The 18,950-nt window shown below is 42.0% G+C and overlaps 2 protein-coding genes across 3 annotated transcripts in view; one reads left to right on the top strand and one right to left on the bottom strand.

Moving 5' to 3' along the window:
* Nucleotides 1-5,511, top strand: part of GART (phosphoribosylglycinamide formyltransferase, phosphoribosylglycinamide synthetase, phosphoribosylaminoimidazole synthetase) — a 74,275-nt gene extending 68,764 nt beyond the window's left edge. For both annotated transcript variants that reach the window (XM_073617160.1, XM_073617159.1), the window contains exons 21-22: nt 169-284; nt 2,590-5,511. In XM_073617160.1, coding sequence (XP_073473261.1) covers nt 169-284; nt 2,590-2,793 — 320 coding nt within the window. In that variant the 3' untranslated portion in view covers nt 2,794-5,511. The remainder of the gene's footprint in view (nt 1-168; nt 285-2,589) is intronic.
* A 1,234-nt stretch (nt 5,512-6,745) lies between these two features.
* The window catches only part of LOC141127719 (trifunctional purine biosynthetic protein adenosine-3-like), a 69,143-nt gene continuing 56,938 nt past the window's right edge, over nt 6,746-18,950 (bottom strand). The window contains exons 13-17 of the mRNA XM_073614466.1: nt 17,878-18,009; nt 15,154-15,284; nt 14,293-14,434; nt 12,967-13,040; nt 6,746-6,931 (exon numbers count right to left, since the gene is read on the bottom strand). Coding sequence (XP_073470567.1) covers nt 6,746-6,931; nt 12,967-13,040; nt 14,293-14,434; nt 15,154-15,284; nt 17,878-18,009 — 665 coding nt within the window. The remainder of the gene's footprint in view (nt 6,932-12,966; nt 13,041-14,292; nt 14,435-15,153; nt 15,285-17,877; nt 18,010-18,950) is intronic.

The following is an 18,950-nucleotide window of genomic DNA, read 5'->3' as shown; positions in this document are numbered from 1 at the left end:
CTTCCTGGGATGTATGGCATCATTTTTATCTGATTTTATTTTTTACGTTAAAACTGTAAATCCAATATACCTTCTGATCTACAGTATGTATATTATAATCTGGTATATTTTATTGTGGCTACTGTTTATAAATTCTATCAATAATATAAATCTGTTCTATGACTGCAGGGAAGATTCTTAATGTCCACCCATCGCTGTTGCCATCATTTAAAGGAGCCCATGCACACAAGCTGGTTTTGGAAGCGGGAGTGCGAGTCACCGGATGTACGGTTCATTTTGTGGCAGTAAGTTTCTAGCTCTGCTGTTTTCCTTGTAGAACTCTGAGATTATCATTCTAGTTTTCATTGTAGGTACACAAACTATTCATTTGGTAACGGTAAAAGTAGGAGAGCAGCCCTGGGCTGCCTAATCTAAATGACATTTCTGTGTTACCCATAGAACTGGATCTTCTAGTGCAGTTTTAGTCATTACAATCATCCAAATGCAACCACATTAATCAAAGAATGTGCATTTTATAAAAATGTTTACATTGTAGAGCAGAGCATTGCAACCATGATCCAGTGTGTGGTGGGTTCAATGCACAGATTCCTGCATTGTTGTAAATGCCAGACCAAGGTCCATAGAGATAAAGAGCTTAATTTACAGGGATGGATGGAATAAACAATGGACTAGAAATATGGTGACAGTGCATTCTCAGTGCCTGGTGGTGGAAGATGGGACTTGTAGTATTTCCATTCAGAAACAATTGCGAATTAAAGACATGGCTGTGTAGGTGGTGCACACACAGCTTTGCTGAATTCAAGCTAAAACCGAAGCCTGTGGTGACCTCCTGCAATTCAGTTTAGTGGAAGGTGGGGGTGGCAGATTGAGGGTAGGGAGTTGGGAATGTGACCATGTTTAATGCCGCACCCTAAAGCTATGTTTACATGGATGCTGAAGACCGCAGGACTGTTATTGGGCAGTTTATGCATCCCTAGCTGGCAGGTACTGCATGCAGGCAGCTCATTCAGATCTTTGAGGATGCAGTGGCCCTAATGTGACAGATAAGCGAATGAACGGCACTGAATGCAGACAATGTGCGTTTGGGACCATTCACCCACACACTTGTCACAGAACAAGCAGCAGGGTCAGTGAGGCTCCATGCACACTAGCGTGTTTTTTGGTTTTTGTTTTGTTTTTGTTTTTTTAGCTTATAGTGTGAATGGAGCCTAAAGCTGCTGTGTTCTTGTGGACATAAATGGGCTCCCTTCCCACAGCACCTGCCGACTAGGAACGCAGAAAACAAACAGCCCATTCACAGTGTATAGGCCTCAGTGCCCATGTGTATGAGGTCTTTATTTGGGTGTAACATGAAACCTGGTCAGAAAGGTCAACTGGGCCTTTAAATTGACATTAAGGCCTTTGGTTTTTTTTTTTTTGTTTTTTTTTTTTAATATTAAAATATGCATGCTCTGTGCAATGGTTCTGGCAGGGAGCTGTCCCAAAGGTTTTCACCTTAATGTATAGAATGCATTAACCGCTTCAGCCCCAAAGGTTTGACCCCCCTTAATGACCAGAGCATTTTTTGCGATACGGCACTGCGTTGCTTTAACTGAAAATTGCACGGTCGTGCGACGTTGTACCCAAACAAAATTGATGCCTTTTTTTTCCCCACAAATAGAGCTTTCTTTTGGTTGTATTTGATCACCAATGCGTTTTTTTTTTTTGTTGTTGTTGTTTTTTGTGCTATAAACAACAAAAGTGACAATTTTGAAAAGAAAAAAAAAATTTAGTTTTTGCTATAATTTAATATCCCCCAAAAAATGTCGTCTTAGGTTTAGGCCGATATATATTCTTCTACATATTTATGGTAAAAAAAATTTGCAATAAGCGTATATTGATTGGTTTGCACAAAAGTTATAGCGTCTATGAAATCGGGGATAGATTTATGGCATTTTTATTTTATTTTTTTTACTAGTAATGGCGGCGATCAGCTTTTTTTTTTTTTTTTTTTTTTTTTTCGGGACTGCGACATTGCGGCGGACAGATCGCACACTTTTGACACTTTTTTTTGAGACCATTGACATTTATACAGTGATCAGAGCTAAAAATAGCCACTGATTACTGTGTAAATGTCACTGGCAGGGAAGGGGTAAACACTGGGGGCGATCAAGAGGTTAAATGTGTTTCCTCCAGTGTGTGTTCTAACTGTGGGGGGATGGGAGTGACTAGAGGAGGAGACATATCGCTGTTCCTAACTAATGGGAACACACGATCTGTCTCTTCTCTTCTGACAGAACCAGGATTTGTGTGTTCACACATCTCCGTTCTGTCTCTCGTGCCTGCGATCGCGGGTGGCCGGCGGTCATCGCGACCGCCCGCCATGCACATCGGGTCCCCCGCCGTGCATCGGGCGCGCTCTTAAAGGACACGACGTACCTGTACGTTGTTTTGCGCAGGAGAGCCAACGTATATGTACGTGAGCCGGTCGGGAAGTGGTTAAGGTGAAAAATCAGAAGGCTTTACAACCACTTTAACATCTGAAATCCGTGCTTCCATTTGTAGAGTTCATATAAATCTGCTACCATATGTGTTGTGACTGTTTTATAGGAGGAAGTTGATGCCGGGGCCATCGTCTTTCAAGAGGCTGTTCCAGTGGAGTTTGGGGACACAGAAGAGACTTTGTCTGAAAGGGTTAAGAAGGCCGAGCACCGAGCTTTTCCTGCAGCCTTGCAACTTGTGGCCAGCGGGGTGGTGAAGCTGGGAGCAGATGGCAAAATCTGCTGGGACAGGACTCCTGCCAACAAAAACTAGATGCTCCCAGCCACCTTCTAGTAAAGGAATGCAAAGCGCTGTGACAGTAGCAACCAAACCCACATCTGTTCTCTTCTTAATGAGCTGACTGCAGTATTCTGATTGGATGCTATGGATGATTTGTGTATTATGCAGTGTAGCAAGTACCCCACTGACAGTCATCCATTCAGATGACGCGACCGTACTTGAAATGGGCCTCCAATCAGTGGCGCTCAGTTTTGCAAACTGGAGCAAAGAAAGTATCCTTGCCCATAGCAACCAATCCATTTGGAGGAAACCTGTACTGTGAGAAATCCAATGGCTGCTAATTTTAACCTGCTTCTAACAATACTAGTTACCTGCCAAAGCAAACTCCCATATCCATTTTGTCTCCATGCTTTGTTTTTTGAGAAATCACTTTGTAATACACCCCCCTAGCTTTTCAAGCTGCGGCCATCTTGAGAGAGGGCAGATGATTCATGTAGGATTTACTTCCTGGAATCAATCTGCCACTTGGCTCAGGCATGCAGGCAGGAGGGTGTGAGGGTGTGCTTAGCCAGGAAACCAGAAAGCAACTTGGAAGAAAAAAAAAAAAATTAAACCAATTAAATATAATTTACCAACTCCCTATTTACTAATGGTAAAATAGGTAATGTTGTGTGAGAGAGAGTTTAATTACACTTTAAAAAGTAAATTCCCAAATGTTTGCACATCTATTTTGTACATCTGTTTTTGCTTTCCTCTTTGAATCCCTGTGCATATCTCAGCTTTAGTATTATTGTGCTCGTTTTTCCCTTCCACCCAGGGATACACTTCTTTATTAAAGCTTCACCCGCTCATTAAGGACCTATTTGGCAACTGTCCTCAAAACGCTCATTTACAGTTTTGCTGCTTAAAAGGTTTTTCTACATTCCATTGTAGGATCACTTATCACAGATGACAACATAGATTCTATATTTTTCCTAAAATACCCATCTATACCATGGCAAAAGGGGCAGGGAAGACAGAACTCGCTACTCATTCACTCCCACTGACCCTCAGTGCATTACAGGAGCGCTCTCTAAAGGAAATTATGGGGGGGGGGGTGTTAATGCTGAATTGTTGCTGTTAAAACCCAATTGAACCTTCAGTTTAGGTCAGCTAAATACATTCCAGGTGTAACAAAGCAAAAGGTATTTAATCTTCGTTTTCTTCTTTCTAAAGCAGCCACCGTCTGAGTAGAAAGGGCTGTACCCTGTCAGCTGCAGAGTGGGATTCCCTACTGAGTTAGACCTATAGCTCTGTATTTCAGCAAAACTCATGCTCACTGCTGATTGGAGAATTCTGACTCAGAAGAGGGTTTGTTGAACCTGTGCAAATAGATCACGAGCCGGAAAAGCCTGTCTTCTCCCAGCAGAACAGCTTTTCTGAAACTGCTGGCAGGGGACAGGCTTTTCTACTCAGGCAAACTGTAAGGCATTGAACACCCTTCACTTCTTTTTTGGTGCACCTGGAATGTATTTAGCCAGTTTAAACTGGAAGTTCAACTGGGCTTTAAATACTGGTTGCCTGGCCCTAGACAAACATTCTCAGGCTTGAATACCATGGGTCAATGAACTGTTACAAATAGGCACATCAGAAAATTTGCTAAATTTCTATGTCCTGAATAAAGAGGATAAGCATGACAACAAGCAGGTAGCATCTTTAGATTAGAAAGTCGGCAAAGGTGGCCTCCATGTTTTTGAATAAAAAAAAAGACAACAGTAAAGTTAGCCCAATTTTTTTTATATTGTGAAATATAATGTTACGCCAAGTAAATTGATACCCAACATGTCACGCTTCAAAATTGCGCCCGCTCGTGGAATGGCGTCAAACTTTTACCCTTTAAAAACCTCCATAGGCGACGTTTAAAAAATTCTACAGGTTGCATGTTTTGCGTTACAGAGGAGGTCTAGGGCTAGAATTATTGCTCTCGCTCTACCGGTCGCGGCAACATGTGTGTTTTGACCACCGTTTTCATATGCGGGTGCTACTCACGTATGCGTTCGTTCTGTGCACGAGCTCGTCGGGACAGGGCGCTTTAAAAAATTTTTTTATTTATTTTACTTTATTTTATTTTTTCACTGTTAAAAAAAAAAAAAATTGGATCACTTTTATTCCTATTACAAGGAATGTAAACATCCCTTGTAATAGAAAAAAAGCATGACAGGTCCTCTTAAATATGAGATCTGGGGTCAAAAAGTCCTCAGATCTCATATTTAATGCAAAAAAAAGACACACAAATGTGCCTTTAGGAGAAGTGGGCGGAGCTGACGTAATGACATCGCTCCAGCCGTCCTATGGTATGGAGACGGGTGGGTGCCATCTTGGCCTCACTCGTCTCCATACTGAGGAAGGGAAAGGACCCGATCGCCTCCGCCGATACCGACGGCTCCGGTAAGCGGCGGAGGGCGCGGGAGGGGGGGTGGCACCTCTCCCGCCGCCGATAACGGTGATCTCGTGGCGAACCCCTTGCAGAGACCACCATTATCGTGTACAGAACCGCCGGCCCTAAAGATGGATACCTCGGTTGTGGCAGCAGCTGCTGCCGTTACTGAGATATTCATCTTTAAAGAAATGACGTATTATACAGTGGCCGGTCGGTAAGTGGTTAAGTAGAACATTCTGTGTCATTCTTGTACAATACATATTTTGCTATTGGTAACCTGTACATACGTTTTGTAAATTTCTGTGATAATAAAAATGTACATATGAGCTTTGGTACATCTTGTCTGTGGGTTTTTTTTGTTTGTTTTTCTTTCATGTTTTCTTCATAATATGTTTTGATATGTGAAGTCCAAAACTGCTGAAGTGAGGCCAATTTAGTATTAGGATCATGACACATTTTATTTAATGCCAGTAATCACAGATTTGCATATATAAGCTAAACACACTGCATGGTACATTCAAAATGCAACATTCCCAGGAGCTTACAGCAAAGGTTTGTTGGCAAAAGGTTTTGCATTTACCTTTGGTCCCCCAAAAATTTGATAATTTTTTTTTTTTTTTCTTATGCAATAAATACAAAAAAGTACAGCCATCAACACAATGGGGGTTATTTACTAAAGGAAAATCCACTTAGCATTGAAAGTGGAAGAAAAGTTGCTGTAGATCTGAGGGGGACATGCAAGGAAATTAAAAAACAACAACAGCATTTTAGCTTGTACATGATATGATGATAAAATCAGCAGAGCTTCCACTCATTTCAGATCTACCCCTTAGATTTAGAGCGACTGCACTTTCAGTGCAAAGTGGATTTGCCTTTCGTAAATAACCCCCCAATATGTCTTATGACTTGATGACAACTGCCACCAGAAGGGCCATGGTACACAAAGTGATTCTGCGCTTGTGACAACTTGCCACTGAGAGGATTAATGTAAAGCGCAGAAAATTTCATATGCGTTTCCACAAATTGCTCATTTTCTGGGTGGATAAGTAAGGTGTGGCGCTCTTGCCTGGCATGTGTTATTATTCTGTAGTATTTTCCAGAGAGGGGGACACGCATAAGAACAAGTGTATATTTTCTCTGCACTTTATAGCAAGCCTGTTGGTGATTTGTTGCCAGTGTCGAGATCGCAAGTGTGTCTTGAACCAAACAGATACACAAACAGTAAGGCTCTAGTGCGACTCCTAATTTGCACGATTTCCAGTGCAACTTGGGAGCGGCTTTCGTTGCGTCTTTGTTCCGACTTTACACTCACTAGGTCGAAGTCACACAAAGTAGTGCAGGCACCTTGTCAAAGTTGCTGTGACTTTAAATTACACCAATTTGGGTGCCATTGAAAAGGATGAACTGTGACTTGTCATGCGAATTTGCTGTCCAGAATTGCATGACAAATCATGTGAATGGAGCCTAAAAGGCATTTGCAGAGACCCTGCTACAACTTGAGTCTTGTTAGTCCAATATGGTAATAGGCAAAGTTGTAATGCACTAATACACAATACAACCTTGTTTTCAGTCTTCAGTCCTCCAGGATATGTGGTTGTCGGCTCCTAAGTGTAATATTCCACTGGACACTAGATGCAGGGCTTTGGCTACAGCTCTTGGTTCAGCTTCTTCTATGTGCTCAGTGACGGGAACCTCTGAGTCTGCGAGGATTGTCTCTTGTAAGACTGTAGGTCCAGGAGAGGAGCTGCCACCCTGTGTATACAATATGTGGACTTGTAAGTAAAATCAGATTTACTCTTCATAGTCATCAGCTTGTTGGGCTTGCCAAGCCATCTATGCAAATTTATGGAATGCAAGGGTGTGTTTAAAGCCCAACTTCCCAGCTACTTTAACATTTACACATGCAGTAATCCTGCTCCCCTCACTGCATGGATTAAATGCTTGTTTTGTCAGGGGATTTAATAAGTACAAATACCTTGTTTCTGGCTCCACTGGCAGCCAGTGCTTGTCCCTGCTTTCCAAATTCCCAGAATTTAGGCAGGCCCTTATCTTCCTTGTGTACAATACAAGACTGCCGTTCCTGCATTGTACAGTGCTGTGAAAAAGTAATTGCCCCCTAAACCTAATAACTGTGCCACACTTGGCGGCAACAACTGCAATCAAGCCTTTGCGATAACTGGCAATGGGGTTTTACTAAAGGCAAATCCTCTTTGCACTACAAGTGCACTTGGAAGTGCAGTCGCTGTAGATCTAAGGGGGGCATGCAAGGGAAAAAAAACAGCATTTTTGCTTGTACATGATTGGATGCTTGAAATCAGCAGAGCTTCCTTTCATTTCAGATCTTCCCCTCAGATCCACAGCCGCTGCACTTCCAAGTGCACTTGTAGTGCAAAGTGGTTTTGCCTTTAGTAAATCAACCCCACTGAGTCTTTCCAATTGCTGTGGAGGAATTTGGGCCCACCGTTCTCAGAACTGTTTAAATTTGGTCACACCCTGTTTAAGGCCATGCCACAGCATCTCAATTGGATTTAAGTCTAGGGCACTCAAAAACCTTACTTTGTTTTTTGGGGTTTTTTTTTTTAGCCATTCAAAGTTGGACTTGCTGGTGTGTTTTGGATTATTGTCCTGTTGTATAACCCAAGTGCACTTGAGCTTGAGGTCACAAACTCATGGCCAGACAGTCTCCTTCAGGATTTTCTAGTAGAGCACAGAATTTATGGTTCCATAAATTATGGCAAGTCGTCCAGGTCCTGAAGCTGCAAAGCAGACACAGACCTTCAGCCCGGGTTCACACCTATGCGAATTAGAGGTGCGTTTCCGCACCTCTAATTCGCATAGCAGGAGAATGTGACTGGCTCCCTATGGAGCCGGTTCACATATCTCCGGGGCGGCTGCGGTGCACACTGCACAAAAACGCTGTGCATCTTTGGCTGCGTTTCAGGGCCGAATTCAGGCATAGAATCGGCCCTGATTCGTCCCTGAAACGGTGAACAGGGACGCACAGCGCTCCTGTGCGGTGCACAGCGTATTATGGTGTGAACCCGGGCTCAAACTTGCCGCCACCATGTGTGACTGTTGGTATGATGATCTTTTTATGAAATGCTAGTTTTATGCCAGATGTAATGGGACGCACACCTGCCAAAATGTTAAACTTTTGTCTCATCGTCCTCAGTCCACAGAATATTTGCCCAAAAGTCTTTGATTATCAAGATGTTTTTTGGCAAATGTGTGACGAGCCTTTGTGTCTTTTGGTCAGCAGTGGCTTTCATCTCTCCCATGGATTGCATTTTTGCCCAGTCTCTCTTATTGTTGAATCATAAACACTGACCCTAACTGAGGCATGTGAGGCCTGCAATTTTTTTAGATGTTCTGGGTTCTTTTAGAAGCCCCTGGATGAGTCGTCGTCGTACTCTTGAAGTATTTTTGGTTGGTAGGCCGGCCACTCCTGGGAAGGTTCACCCCTGTTCTAAGTTTACTCTATTTGTGGATAATGGCTCTCACTGTGGTTTGCTAGAGTCCCAAAGCCTTAGAAATAGCTTTATAACCCTTTCTAGACTGATGCATGTCAATTACTTTGTTTCTCTGTTCTTGAGTAAGGTGTTGCTTTTTGAGATATCTTTAGAGTGCTTCAATTTGTCAGACAGCTTCTATTTAAAGTGTTTGTTAACCCCAAAAAAATACCGTTCCCTTAAAGCATGTTATACAGCACAGTGCTAGTGCTGTGTCATATGGCCCCCTCTGACACCTAATAAATAAAAAATAAATAAATAAAAAGCTGATCCTGCCAGTTTCTAACTTCCCCTTTCCGTGCTGACTCCCATGTAGCAGGGCTGCAGAACCCTGACACCGGAGTCATCAGCACGTGCCTCCCTAATCCGCAGTCTGCTTGGATGAGCCTCAAACCCTCCTTGGTCCGGGATTGTTGCGGATATTCGTGGGAGCGGATCGATCATTGAGGATCCAGCATCTACCCAAATAGGGGCTTGACTTGACCTGTAGGGGTCTTCTTTTGAGGTGAGAGGCTGGAGCAAATGAGTGGTGCACATCAGATGGTGAAATAAATTGGATGAAGTGGAAACTGTGCACTTATGCACTTTTTTTTTTCCCATATGAACTGGCACTTGGAATTTTTTGTCATTGAATTTTTATTTTTGTCACTTTTCATATGAACTGTCACTGGGAAGTTTTCTTGCCATTGGAATATATGTTTTGCAATTTTATCACTTTGAAGCATTTTTTTCACTACAAGTATTTGCACTGTGAGAATCATTGCAATTGTCTTGTTATTATGTACAGTGGGGCTGGAAAGTATTTAGACCCCCTTAAATTTTTCACTCTTTGTTATGTTGCAGCCATTTGCTAAAATTTAAGTTCATTTTTTTTTTCCCTCGTTAATGTACACACAGCACCCCATATTGACAGAAAAACACAGAATTGTTGACATTTTTGCAGATTTATTAAAAAAGAAAAACTGAAATATCGCATGGTCCTAAGTATTCAGACCCTTTGTTTAGTATTTAGTAGAAGCCCCTTTTTGATCTAATACAGCCATGAGTCTTTTTGTGAAAGGTGCAACAAGTTTTTCACACCTGGATTTGGGGATCCTCTGCCATTCCTCCTTGCAGATCCTCTCCATGTGATATTTCAGTTTTTTCTTTTTTAATAAATCTGCAAAAATGTCAACAATTCTGTGTTTTTCTGTCAATATAGTGTGCTGTGTGTACATTAATGAGGAAAAAGAGGGAAAGTATTCAGACCCCCTTAAATTTTTCAATCTCCACTGTATGTTGAATTATTTATTTTTTAGTGTAGCACGACTACTTAGTGCTACTCTATATAGGATTGATCTCCTTAGTTATTATTGATTGATATTTCTTAAATTAGCTGAGTTAGCACCACATACACCCCCCCCCCCCTATTTTCAATAGACCAAGGTAAACCCATCCCAATGAGTCACCAGGGTGTCTACTGCAAATGCCTGAGGACCCCTGGTGTTGGATATAAATCTGTCCAGTTCTCTGAATCTGGATACCAAGAGGTCTACATCTGTCACACCCCCCCTCCCCCCCAACTGAAGACAAAGCTCTGGGAACACTTCTGGGTGAGGAGCCCATTCCTCCCAGATTCCGCTCCTCACTGCTGAGAAAATCTGCCTGCCTTTACACTCTGGGATTGTGTACAGGGGAGAAGATTGGAAAGTGAAGTTCTGCCCAAGACAAAATCAGGTCTACTTCTTCTGCTTGACTTCTTCTGCTTGACTTCTTGTCCTTCGTTGATGTATGTGACAGCCATGGCACTATCCAACTGTACCCTGACAGGAAGCCCCCAAAGGTAAACAGATGAATGCAGGAGAGCTAGTGGAATTGCCCAAAGCTGCAGGATGTTGATTGGCACCTTCTGCTTCTTGGACAATCGCGTTCCCTGAACCAAGATGTTTTCCAGAAAACCTTCACAGCCCAATAGGCTGGCATCCAACTTCAGGATCTTCCACTACATTGGAAGTGCTGGTCTCTAGTAGAGGTAAGCAGCTTCACTGGTCTCGCGTTTTTAAATCGATTACGATTATCCGGTCTTCAAATCGATTCTGCATTGCATCACCATTCCTGACGATGGTTTCCATCAAAAGAAGTTCAAGCATTTAGAAGAACTCCATTTTTTAAATTTTATCTGCTTTAAAAAAAAAAAAAAAAAAAAAAGACACTCTCTGCATATAGCAGGACAAGGACATGGAAGAGTCCAGGATATGAGGGAGGGATAGGAACTGAGGGATGGAAGGATGGAAGAGTCTGGGGATGGATGAATCCATGGATTGAGAATGGAAGGCCAGGAGGAGTCTGGAGATAGGAACTGAAGGATGGAAGTGTATAGAGATGGAGGAATACATGGATAGGAACAGAAGGATGGAAGAGGTCAAAGATAAAAAATGGTGGTGGTGAGGGGGGACTGAAGGATGGAAGAATTAAAGGAAGGGTGTTTAAGGTGGTCATCATGGAGTCCTGCAGGTGAGAAATGTCAGAGGTAGAGGATCCCCTGTGCTTTGTACATGACAGGGTTGGGGATTTGATGGTCTCTTCCTGGAGTCCAGAGTTGGGGATGTCATAGTGCTTTCTGTATAAACATATTAAAGTGGCGTTCAACCCAAAAGTGAAACTTCTGCTTTAAGGAGTCCTGACTCCCTTACATGCCACAACTGGCATGTAATTTTTTTTTTTGGGGGGGGGGAGTGGGTACCTAGTTTTGACAGGTACCCAGCTCCCACTTCTGCTCGGGCCGCCTGGGTGGCCCCTCCCTGTAATCTTCTGGGACACGTCCCACAAGATTGCCCGGCCATTCAGGACAGCGCAGTGAGATGCGCACCCGGCTGTGAAGCTGCAAGCTGTCACAGCCGGGTGCCCACAATAGGATTGCCAGCGCCACGGACAGGTGGAGGGTTTGAGTGGCCACGTCGCTGGATCGTGGGACAGGTGAGCGTGTGTTTATTAAAAGTCAGCAGCTACACTTTTTGTAGCTGCTGACTTTTAATAAACAAAAAGTCGACTGGAACTCCACTTTGAATGAAAAATAATCTTGCTCACTTAAAAAGTGCACTACAGGGTACAGGCATTCACACACACTGCTGCTGGGAGGTCAGGAGGGATAGAATCCACAGCTGACAAACAGTCCTGTGAGGTTCACTGTACTGTCAGTTCCCCTGGGCTTCCCCCGTTTGCACCCTCCAGCACACTAGGAGTTAACACAGTGGAATGTGCAAACAGGGAAGCCAGGGAACTGTCAGCACGGAGCATGTACGACGTGTAAGTAGAGCACAAACTCATATGTACTCTGCTTACTGCTGTTAAAATAACTGTGTTTTATTAAATCTGTTACAACCCATTAAGTGCCCCACTGTATGTGCTTTTAAAAAAATATGGAACTACATCCTGCATTTCTCAGTGTGTGTGTACAAGTCGCTCATGTAACTGCCCGACCTGCCTCTCTCCCGCCAGCTGACTGTAGCTATCAGAAGAGAGGCAGTTGGGGCTGAGAATTCCCTGCTGATGTCAGGAGAGACGTGAGAGGAGAGAGGCGGGCCGCGCAGTCATATTAGCGGCGTGTACACACACTGAGAAATGCGGTATGTTCCATATTTTTTTAAAAGCACATACAGTGGGGCACTTAATGGATTGTAACACGGGATTTATTAAGAGTTATTTTAACAACTATATGCTCGGAGCGCTCTCCCCGGAGGAGTGGGTCAAGTCCGGATGACGTCCCCCCCCCCCCCCCCCCCCCCAAACGATTTTTCCAGTCGTATGCATCGATGCCACATCGGGAACACCCGAATCGTGATGCATTGATGCTGTGAATAATTTCAGCACCACTAGTTTCTAGCATCCATGTGAATAGCCATCATTTCTGCTGTAGGGCCAGCAGGTCCAGTCTTCACCCCTCATAGCAGGTGCACCCCAGAAGGCCGTTAGGGACTTGACTTCTCTTAAGGGGGCTCACTGCCCCTTACCTGTAGAGCACCCTGCCACTGAGGTCACCGGGTACACTGTACACTGGAGATCACTGCCCACAGGGTTCAGTGCTGACCAGCAGACATTAGTTGATCTTTGGTCTTGAGTAGGGGGTCTGGATATAGTGCCTATTGGCCTCTTGTTCATAGCAATTGCTCCACCTCTGCCCCATCAGGGGTAACAGAGCCCAGCAAAAAAGATCTTTAGAGAGACTGAAGGAAACGTATCCACCACCTTCAAACACTAGCACAAAGCAAGGCTTGGTAGAACTGGGAGGGCGATTCTTGCCTTTTTTGGCCTGTGTCGTTCACCTGCAGGTTCCACATAATCCAAGTAGTCATGAATATGAGATCCTCTGTATCCTGTGATGTATAATAAAGAAAAATATTTTCATCTTTATCGCCCTACTCAAAATACACATTGGAGGGTCAGGGGCTACATACTGCATAGGTAAATTTTTACAGCAGCCCAAAGTGGAACTTTGAAGTCTGTAGACAGGTATTAACCATAGACTTTCATTGGGAGAGAAGCAAACTATACAGATGTGCTTACATTATGAACAGGTATGACCTTTTCTGTATATACCGTATAAACAAAACAAACTTGCACACTTTGAAAAAAGACTTTTAGTTAACAAGAATTAATATTTTTATTTCATATTTTTAAGTTAAAAGGCGGCGTTAATGAAATATAAAATACCCACCAGCAGGAAAGAGATGGTGCAGCCGTATAGCTTCCCAGAAGCCCCTTCCCCTTTCTGTGATGGGGGATGTTGTGTATGGAGCTTCAAAATGTTTCCTGTTCAAGAAATATTAGATCATACATAAAGTAAATTAGAGCTATCCGCTTCCTTGGTAATGTACAACTTTATTGATTTGGTTTATCCATTTACCCTATAAATATTTAGAAGGCCTCTTATTTTTGTTTTATATTCTGTGTTTTGTAATATACTTATGAATTCTGAAACCTGGTACTGTGCAAGGTTTACATAACTGTTATAATTTTCTAAATGTAATGTGTCTTGTGAAACTGATCAGAATTCAGAAGCCTAAAATAATCTAATACTGGCCTTACACTTGAAGAATTATGTTAGTAAATTGTCATTTTCAGAATGTTTGTTTGATTCTAGTTAAAGGGTAGCATTCAACAATTGGTTTCGACCAGAGCAGTCAAAAAATAAAACAAGGACAGGGATGGAAAATATTTGTCCAATTTGGGAACCAATTAACTTCTAATCTTTGAATTGGTTTTCTGATGAGTCTTAACTAGTCTTATGAGCATAAACTTGTAAAATCTTTCAACAAAAATTAAGAGATTGACATAGTGTTTGAATGAAAAGTCCTTCGAAATTACTTGAGTCCATGAAGTAACCATCAAATAGTCGCATGAACGATTTTTTAAAATTTCTCATCCAAATGTTCAGGTGTAAGGCCAGCTTTGGAGAGATTTCTTACCATTAACTTGATCCTGGTATCTGCCTTGTTTATACACTTCCATTATTTCACATTTACTTGGAATTTTTAAGGTGTTATTTTTCCAGTTTGAAATGTCAGTTTTCATATTTTATTTTTCCTTGTATATTTTAGCAATTTGTACAATAGTTGCATTCTGTACCTTTCCACTTCTCAAGAAAGTGTTCTGACAACATTCGTCCAAAGCCAGCCAGGCAGATCACATCAATTGAGAACTCATCCAGAACTTTGCATATCGTATTCTCAAAATCAGAATGACATGTGAACAGTGTATGGTCAATCACCTAGATGTATAAATACAAGCACCAAAGATACAATTGAGAATAAATCAACAGTTTAGTTATCGAAAAGGTATTCTCTATTAAACTGGACAAAAAAAAAAAAAAAGAACCAATTGACGTAAAACTGAAGTTTAATCTGCATATACACTACTGTGAAAAAGTTTTAGGTAGATGTGAAAAAATGCTGTACATTAAAGTGGTTGTAAACCTCAGAGATGAAATATGAACAAAACATATCCATCTATAGTCTGTACTTATCTCAATTAGGATCACTAGGTGTCAATTCTGTCCGCTGCTTCGTTCCTCTGCTATCAGCATGAATCCCTTCTGACAAGTTTTCCTGACACCAAGAGAAAAATTTGTGTCAGGGAGGGACCTCCAGCTGATTGACAGCTTCAGCTCTGTTCCTGTGTGCTGTGTGAAGGGGGGTGTTCCTTTGCCCCAATCAGCTCTCAAGTCTTTTGTCAATGAGGTAACTTCAGGTCTCCGCCCCCTACTTATCAGAGCTGAGAAATCCTATGTAAATTCTGCAAAGGGTAGTCACACCAAATATTGTTTTGATTTAGATTTTTCTTCTGCACTTGGTAATGATCGGCGGACATAAAAAGTATAAAGATTAAAAAAAGGTATTTTTAAAGAAAGAAAGGATTCCAACTGCTTTAAAGGGAGGAGTCAGAGAACCGATTTAGTCATGGGTAAAGATCAGCTTTAAGGTCACTTACCCGTGTAGGAATCCCAGCAGCCACAGCTTTCCGGAGCTCTTCTATGGCACTCTTATTGGAGATAACAAGGGCTAGCTTTGTATTGCTGTTAAGCTGCCTTAGTGTGTCAATCAAGATCTTCAGCTTCATGCCTGAAAGAGTAAAGCAGCTACATTTATCTTCTTTGGGCTTGTGACAATTCATTCCACCCCCAGTCATGACCACACACTGATCCCCACTATATATTACCATTCATCACATGGTACCCGCCCAAAATCATAAAGGCAGTAGTAATTAAAAAAAACTTAGGGAATTGTGAAGCTGTAGGGACAAAGATTCTACACATGAAATGCGGCTATTTCTCTTCTTTTTCTGTGGAGTGTCTTTATTTCTCTATGAAACCACCTCTTTCACCTGGATTTCTGCAACACTGGAACTGATGTGCGGAGGATCCAAAGGCACCCAAGCCGGCCAAGTACAGCACAGTAGCATTGTCAGCATGTTGAATGCTTAAGTAATGTTCTGCACTGACCCTGTGGGACTACCAATATCAATCCCAAAAAATGGCTCCACGGATTAGTGACATTGGTGCCACAATTTTGAGCCGTTGCTATGCTATCCATTTAGTAAGGTAATGGGAAGGCTTTACAGGTAACAGCTTTTATTTTTTTTATTTTTTTTATTTTTTTTTTAAACTTGGATTAAAGGTTTTAGGAGTTTTTTTCTTTTTAAGAAGTTGTGTTATGGTTAAAGGAGTGAATGACCCACCTATGTTTTGCCTGCCTGGAGTTATGTTTAGGTTAAAGTAGTTCTAAAGCCTGAAAGTTTTTTACCTTAACCACTTCAGCCCCGGAAGGATTTGCTCCCTTAATGACCAGGTCATTTTTTACAACACAACACTGTGTCGCTTTAGCTGACAATTGCGCGGTTGTGCAATGCTGTACCCAAACAAAATTTACGTCCTTTTTTACCCACAAATAGAGCATTCTTTTGGTGGTATTTGATCACTTTTTGCAGTTTTTATTTTTTGCGCTATAAACTTTCTGCTTTAATACATATCCAAAAAAAATATTAAAAAACAACTTTATTCATCAGTTTAGGCCGATATATAGTCTTCTACGTATTTTTGGTAAAACAAAAATCGCAATAGGCGTATAATATTGATTGGTTTGCACAAAACTTATTGTGTCTACAAATTACGTGTTTTTACTGGTAATGGTGGGGATCTGCGCTTTTTAGCAGGACTGAGACATTGCGGCGGACAAATCTGACCCCAAATGACACTTTTTGGGGACCAGTGACATTATTACATTGATCAGTGCTATAAAAAATGCACTGATCAATGTAAAAATTGCACTGGCAGGGAAGGGGTTAACACCAGGGGGCGATCAAGGGGTTAAGTGTGTTCTAACTGTAGGAGGGGTGGGCTCACTGGGACATGACAGAGATCACTGTTTCCGATGATTGGAAACAGAAGATCTGACATGTCATTAGGCAGAACGGAGAATCGCCTTGTTTACATAGGCAGTCCCCCGTTCTGCCTCTGTACACTGCGATCGCGGGTCGCTGGCTGACATCTCGTCCGCGGAACCTGTGGGCACGCTCCCGCGGCACGCAGCGGGCGTGCGCCCACTTTCCTCCTTGCACAGACCGACGTACAGGTCAGCAAGTGGTTAAAGTAGAAGTCCACTCTGAAACTAAAATCCCTGCATCTTTAGACATGTACAATCTAACATTAACCTATCTAGCCCTATAAAGAAAAAAAATAGTATACATACCTTTTTTTTTTTTTTTTTTTTTTTTAAGCCGATCCAACCCGATCAGCAGGGGAAGCTTTGCAGAGGACACAGCCGACAACGGCTGGTAAATAAATGGGGAGTGACGTCACCCATAGAGTTACTATGGGGCTTCCGTTTAGTTTATAGTTACTTAAAAAAAATTGCGTTTCCATGCTCTATGTACTGTGGGAGACCAGATATAGTGAAATGCAGGGTCCTGGGTTTAGTTACTCTTTAATGCATTCTCCGCATTAAGGTAAAAAATCTTCTGTGTGCTGCAGCCCCCCCCCCCCCGCCTTTTATAGCTTATCTCAACCCGATCTCGATCCAGCAATGTGCACAAGAGCAATGGCTCTCTCTTTCCTTATTGGCTCAGAGACAGCAGCAGGAGCAATCACAGCCAGTGAGCGGGGGCAGGGCCAAGCTGTGTTCTTTGTGTTGATGGCCTCCATAGCAAGCTGCTTGCTGTGGGAGCATTCGGCAGGGGAGAGGTGCCAGGAGCACCTATGGGGGACCCAAGAAGAGCAATCGAGCATAGCAGGGTATATTTATAACATGTTTGTTAGTTGGATAAACAACTAAAAATCTAAATTGTTTTTTGTTTTTTCAAACAACTTATAGTTTGCATAGTAATGAAGAAAATACAGTTTAGGATGGGCTTTTAGGAAACGTGTAATCAGAATGATGCGGAGGCTTCTATTGCTGAGATTACTTGGAAATGCTAACTACTTTCCTTCCTCTAGTTTCATTACCTTCACTTCCTGTCTATTTGATGAGTGTCAGACAGGACAGGAAGTGAGGGAAAAGTCTCCCAACAGATGAAGGGTGTCATACAAAACCGATGGCAAGAAGGGAATATCTTTAACAGGGAAATAGAATTTATAATCTGACCAAAGTTGTAGACCTACTCCATTCTACCCAAAATAAATTTGGCTGGAGAAAGAATTTATGAAGAAATCTTTCATACCTGTGTTAGATATGAATACGGCCGCCTTTGAGATCTTAGCAGGTGTTCTCTTCAAAATTACATTTCTTAGTAGCTGAAATGTGTTGATTTTCAAAGCTTCTAAAAGATGGCTGACCCGGACACATGGGAAGTCTTGAAAATAAAAACATGATGATAAAAAAAAGAAAGGTCTATCTTCTGATCATAATAAAGTTTGGTAAGTGGAACCCATATCCCAAATGTATCTAAATCATATTTTTTATATAGCTTTTAACAGTGTGAGGAATACCTCTGTGGAGAGAGGAGTACAGTGGATATCAAAAGTCTACACACCCCTGTTAAAATGTCAGGTTTCTGTGATGTAAAATGAAATGAGACAAAAATAAATAATTTCAGAACTTTTTACACCTTTGAATGTGTTCTATAAACTGTAAAAAATTGAAAAATAAACTGAAATCTTTTAGAGAGGGGGGGGGGGGGGGGAGTATAAATAAAAAACAATCTGGTTGCATGAGTGTGCGCACTCTCTTAAAACGGGATGTAGCTGTGTTCAGAATTAAGCAATCATGTTCAAACTCATGTTAAATAGGAGTCAGTACACACCTACCATCATTTAAAGTTCAGCTCTTCTAGTAGGTCTTTCCTCACATTTTCTCAGTCGCATCCTACAGCAAAAGCCATGGTCCACAGAGAGCTTCCAACCCATCAGAGGGATCTCATTGTTAAAAGGTATCAGTCAGGAGAAGGGTACAAAAGAATTTCCAGGGCATTAGATATATCATGGAACACGGTGAGGACAGTCGTCATCAAGTGCAGATAATATGTCACAACAGTTACATTACAAAGAACTAGATGTCCCTCCAAAATTGATGAAAAGACGAGAAGAAAACTGGTCAGGGAGGCTGCCAAGAGGCCTACAGCAACATTAAAGGAGCTGTAGGAATATCTGGCAAGTACTGGCTGTGTGGTACATGTGACAACAATCTCCTGTATTCTTCATATGTCTGGGCTATGGGGTAGAGTGGCAAGACGGAAGCTTTTTCTTACAAAGAAAAACATCCAAGCCCCGCTAAATTTTGTAAAAACACATCTCC

The sequence above is a fragment of the Aquarana catesbeiana genome, linkage group LG02, assembly GCF_042186555.1.
Source record: "Aquarana catesbeiana isolate 2022-GZ linkage group LG02, ASM4218655v1, whole genome shotgun sequence".
Classification (NCBI taxonomy): domain Eukaryota; kingdom Metazoa; phylum Chordata; class Amphibia; order Anura; family Ranidae; genus Aquarana; species Aquarana catesbeiana.
Note: the sequence above shows the minus strand (reverse complement) of the source record. Positions and strands in the feature narration are given on the sequence as shown.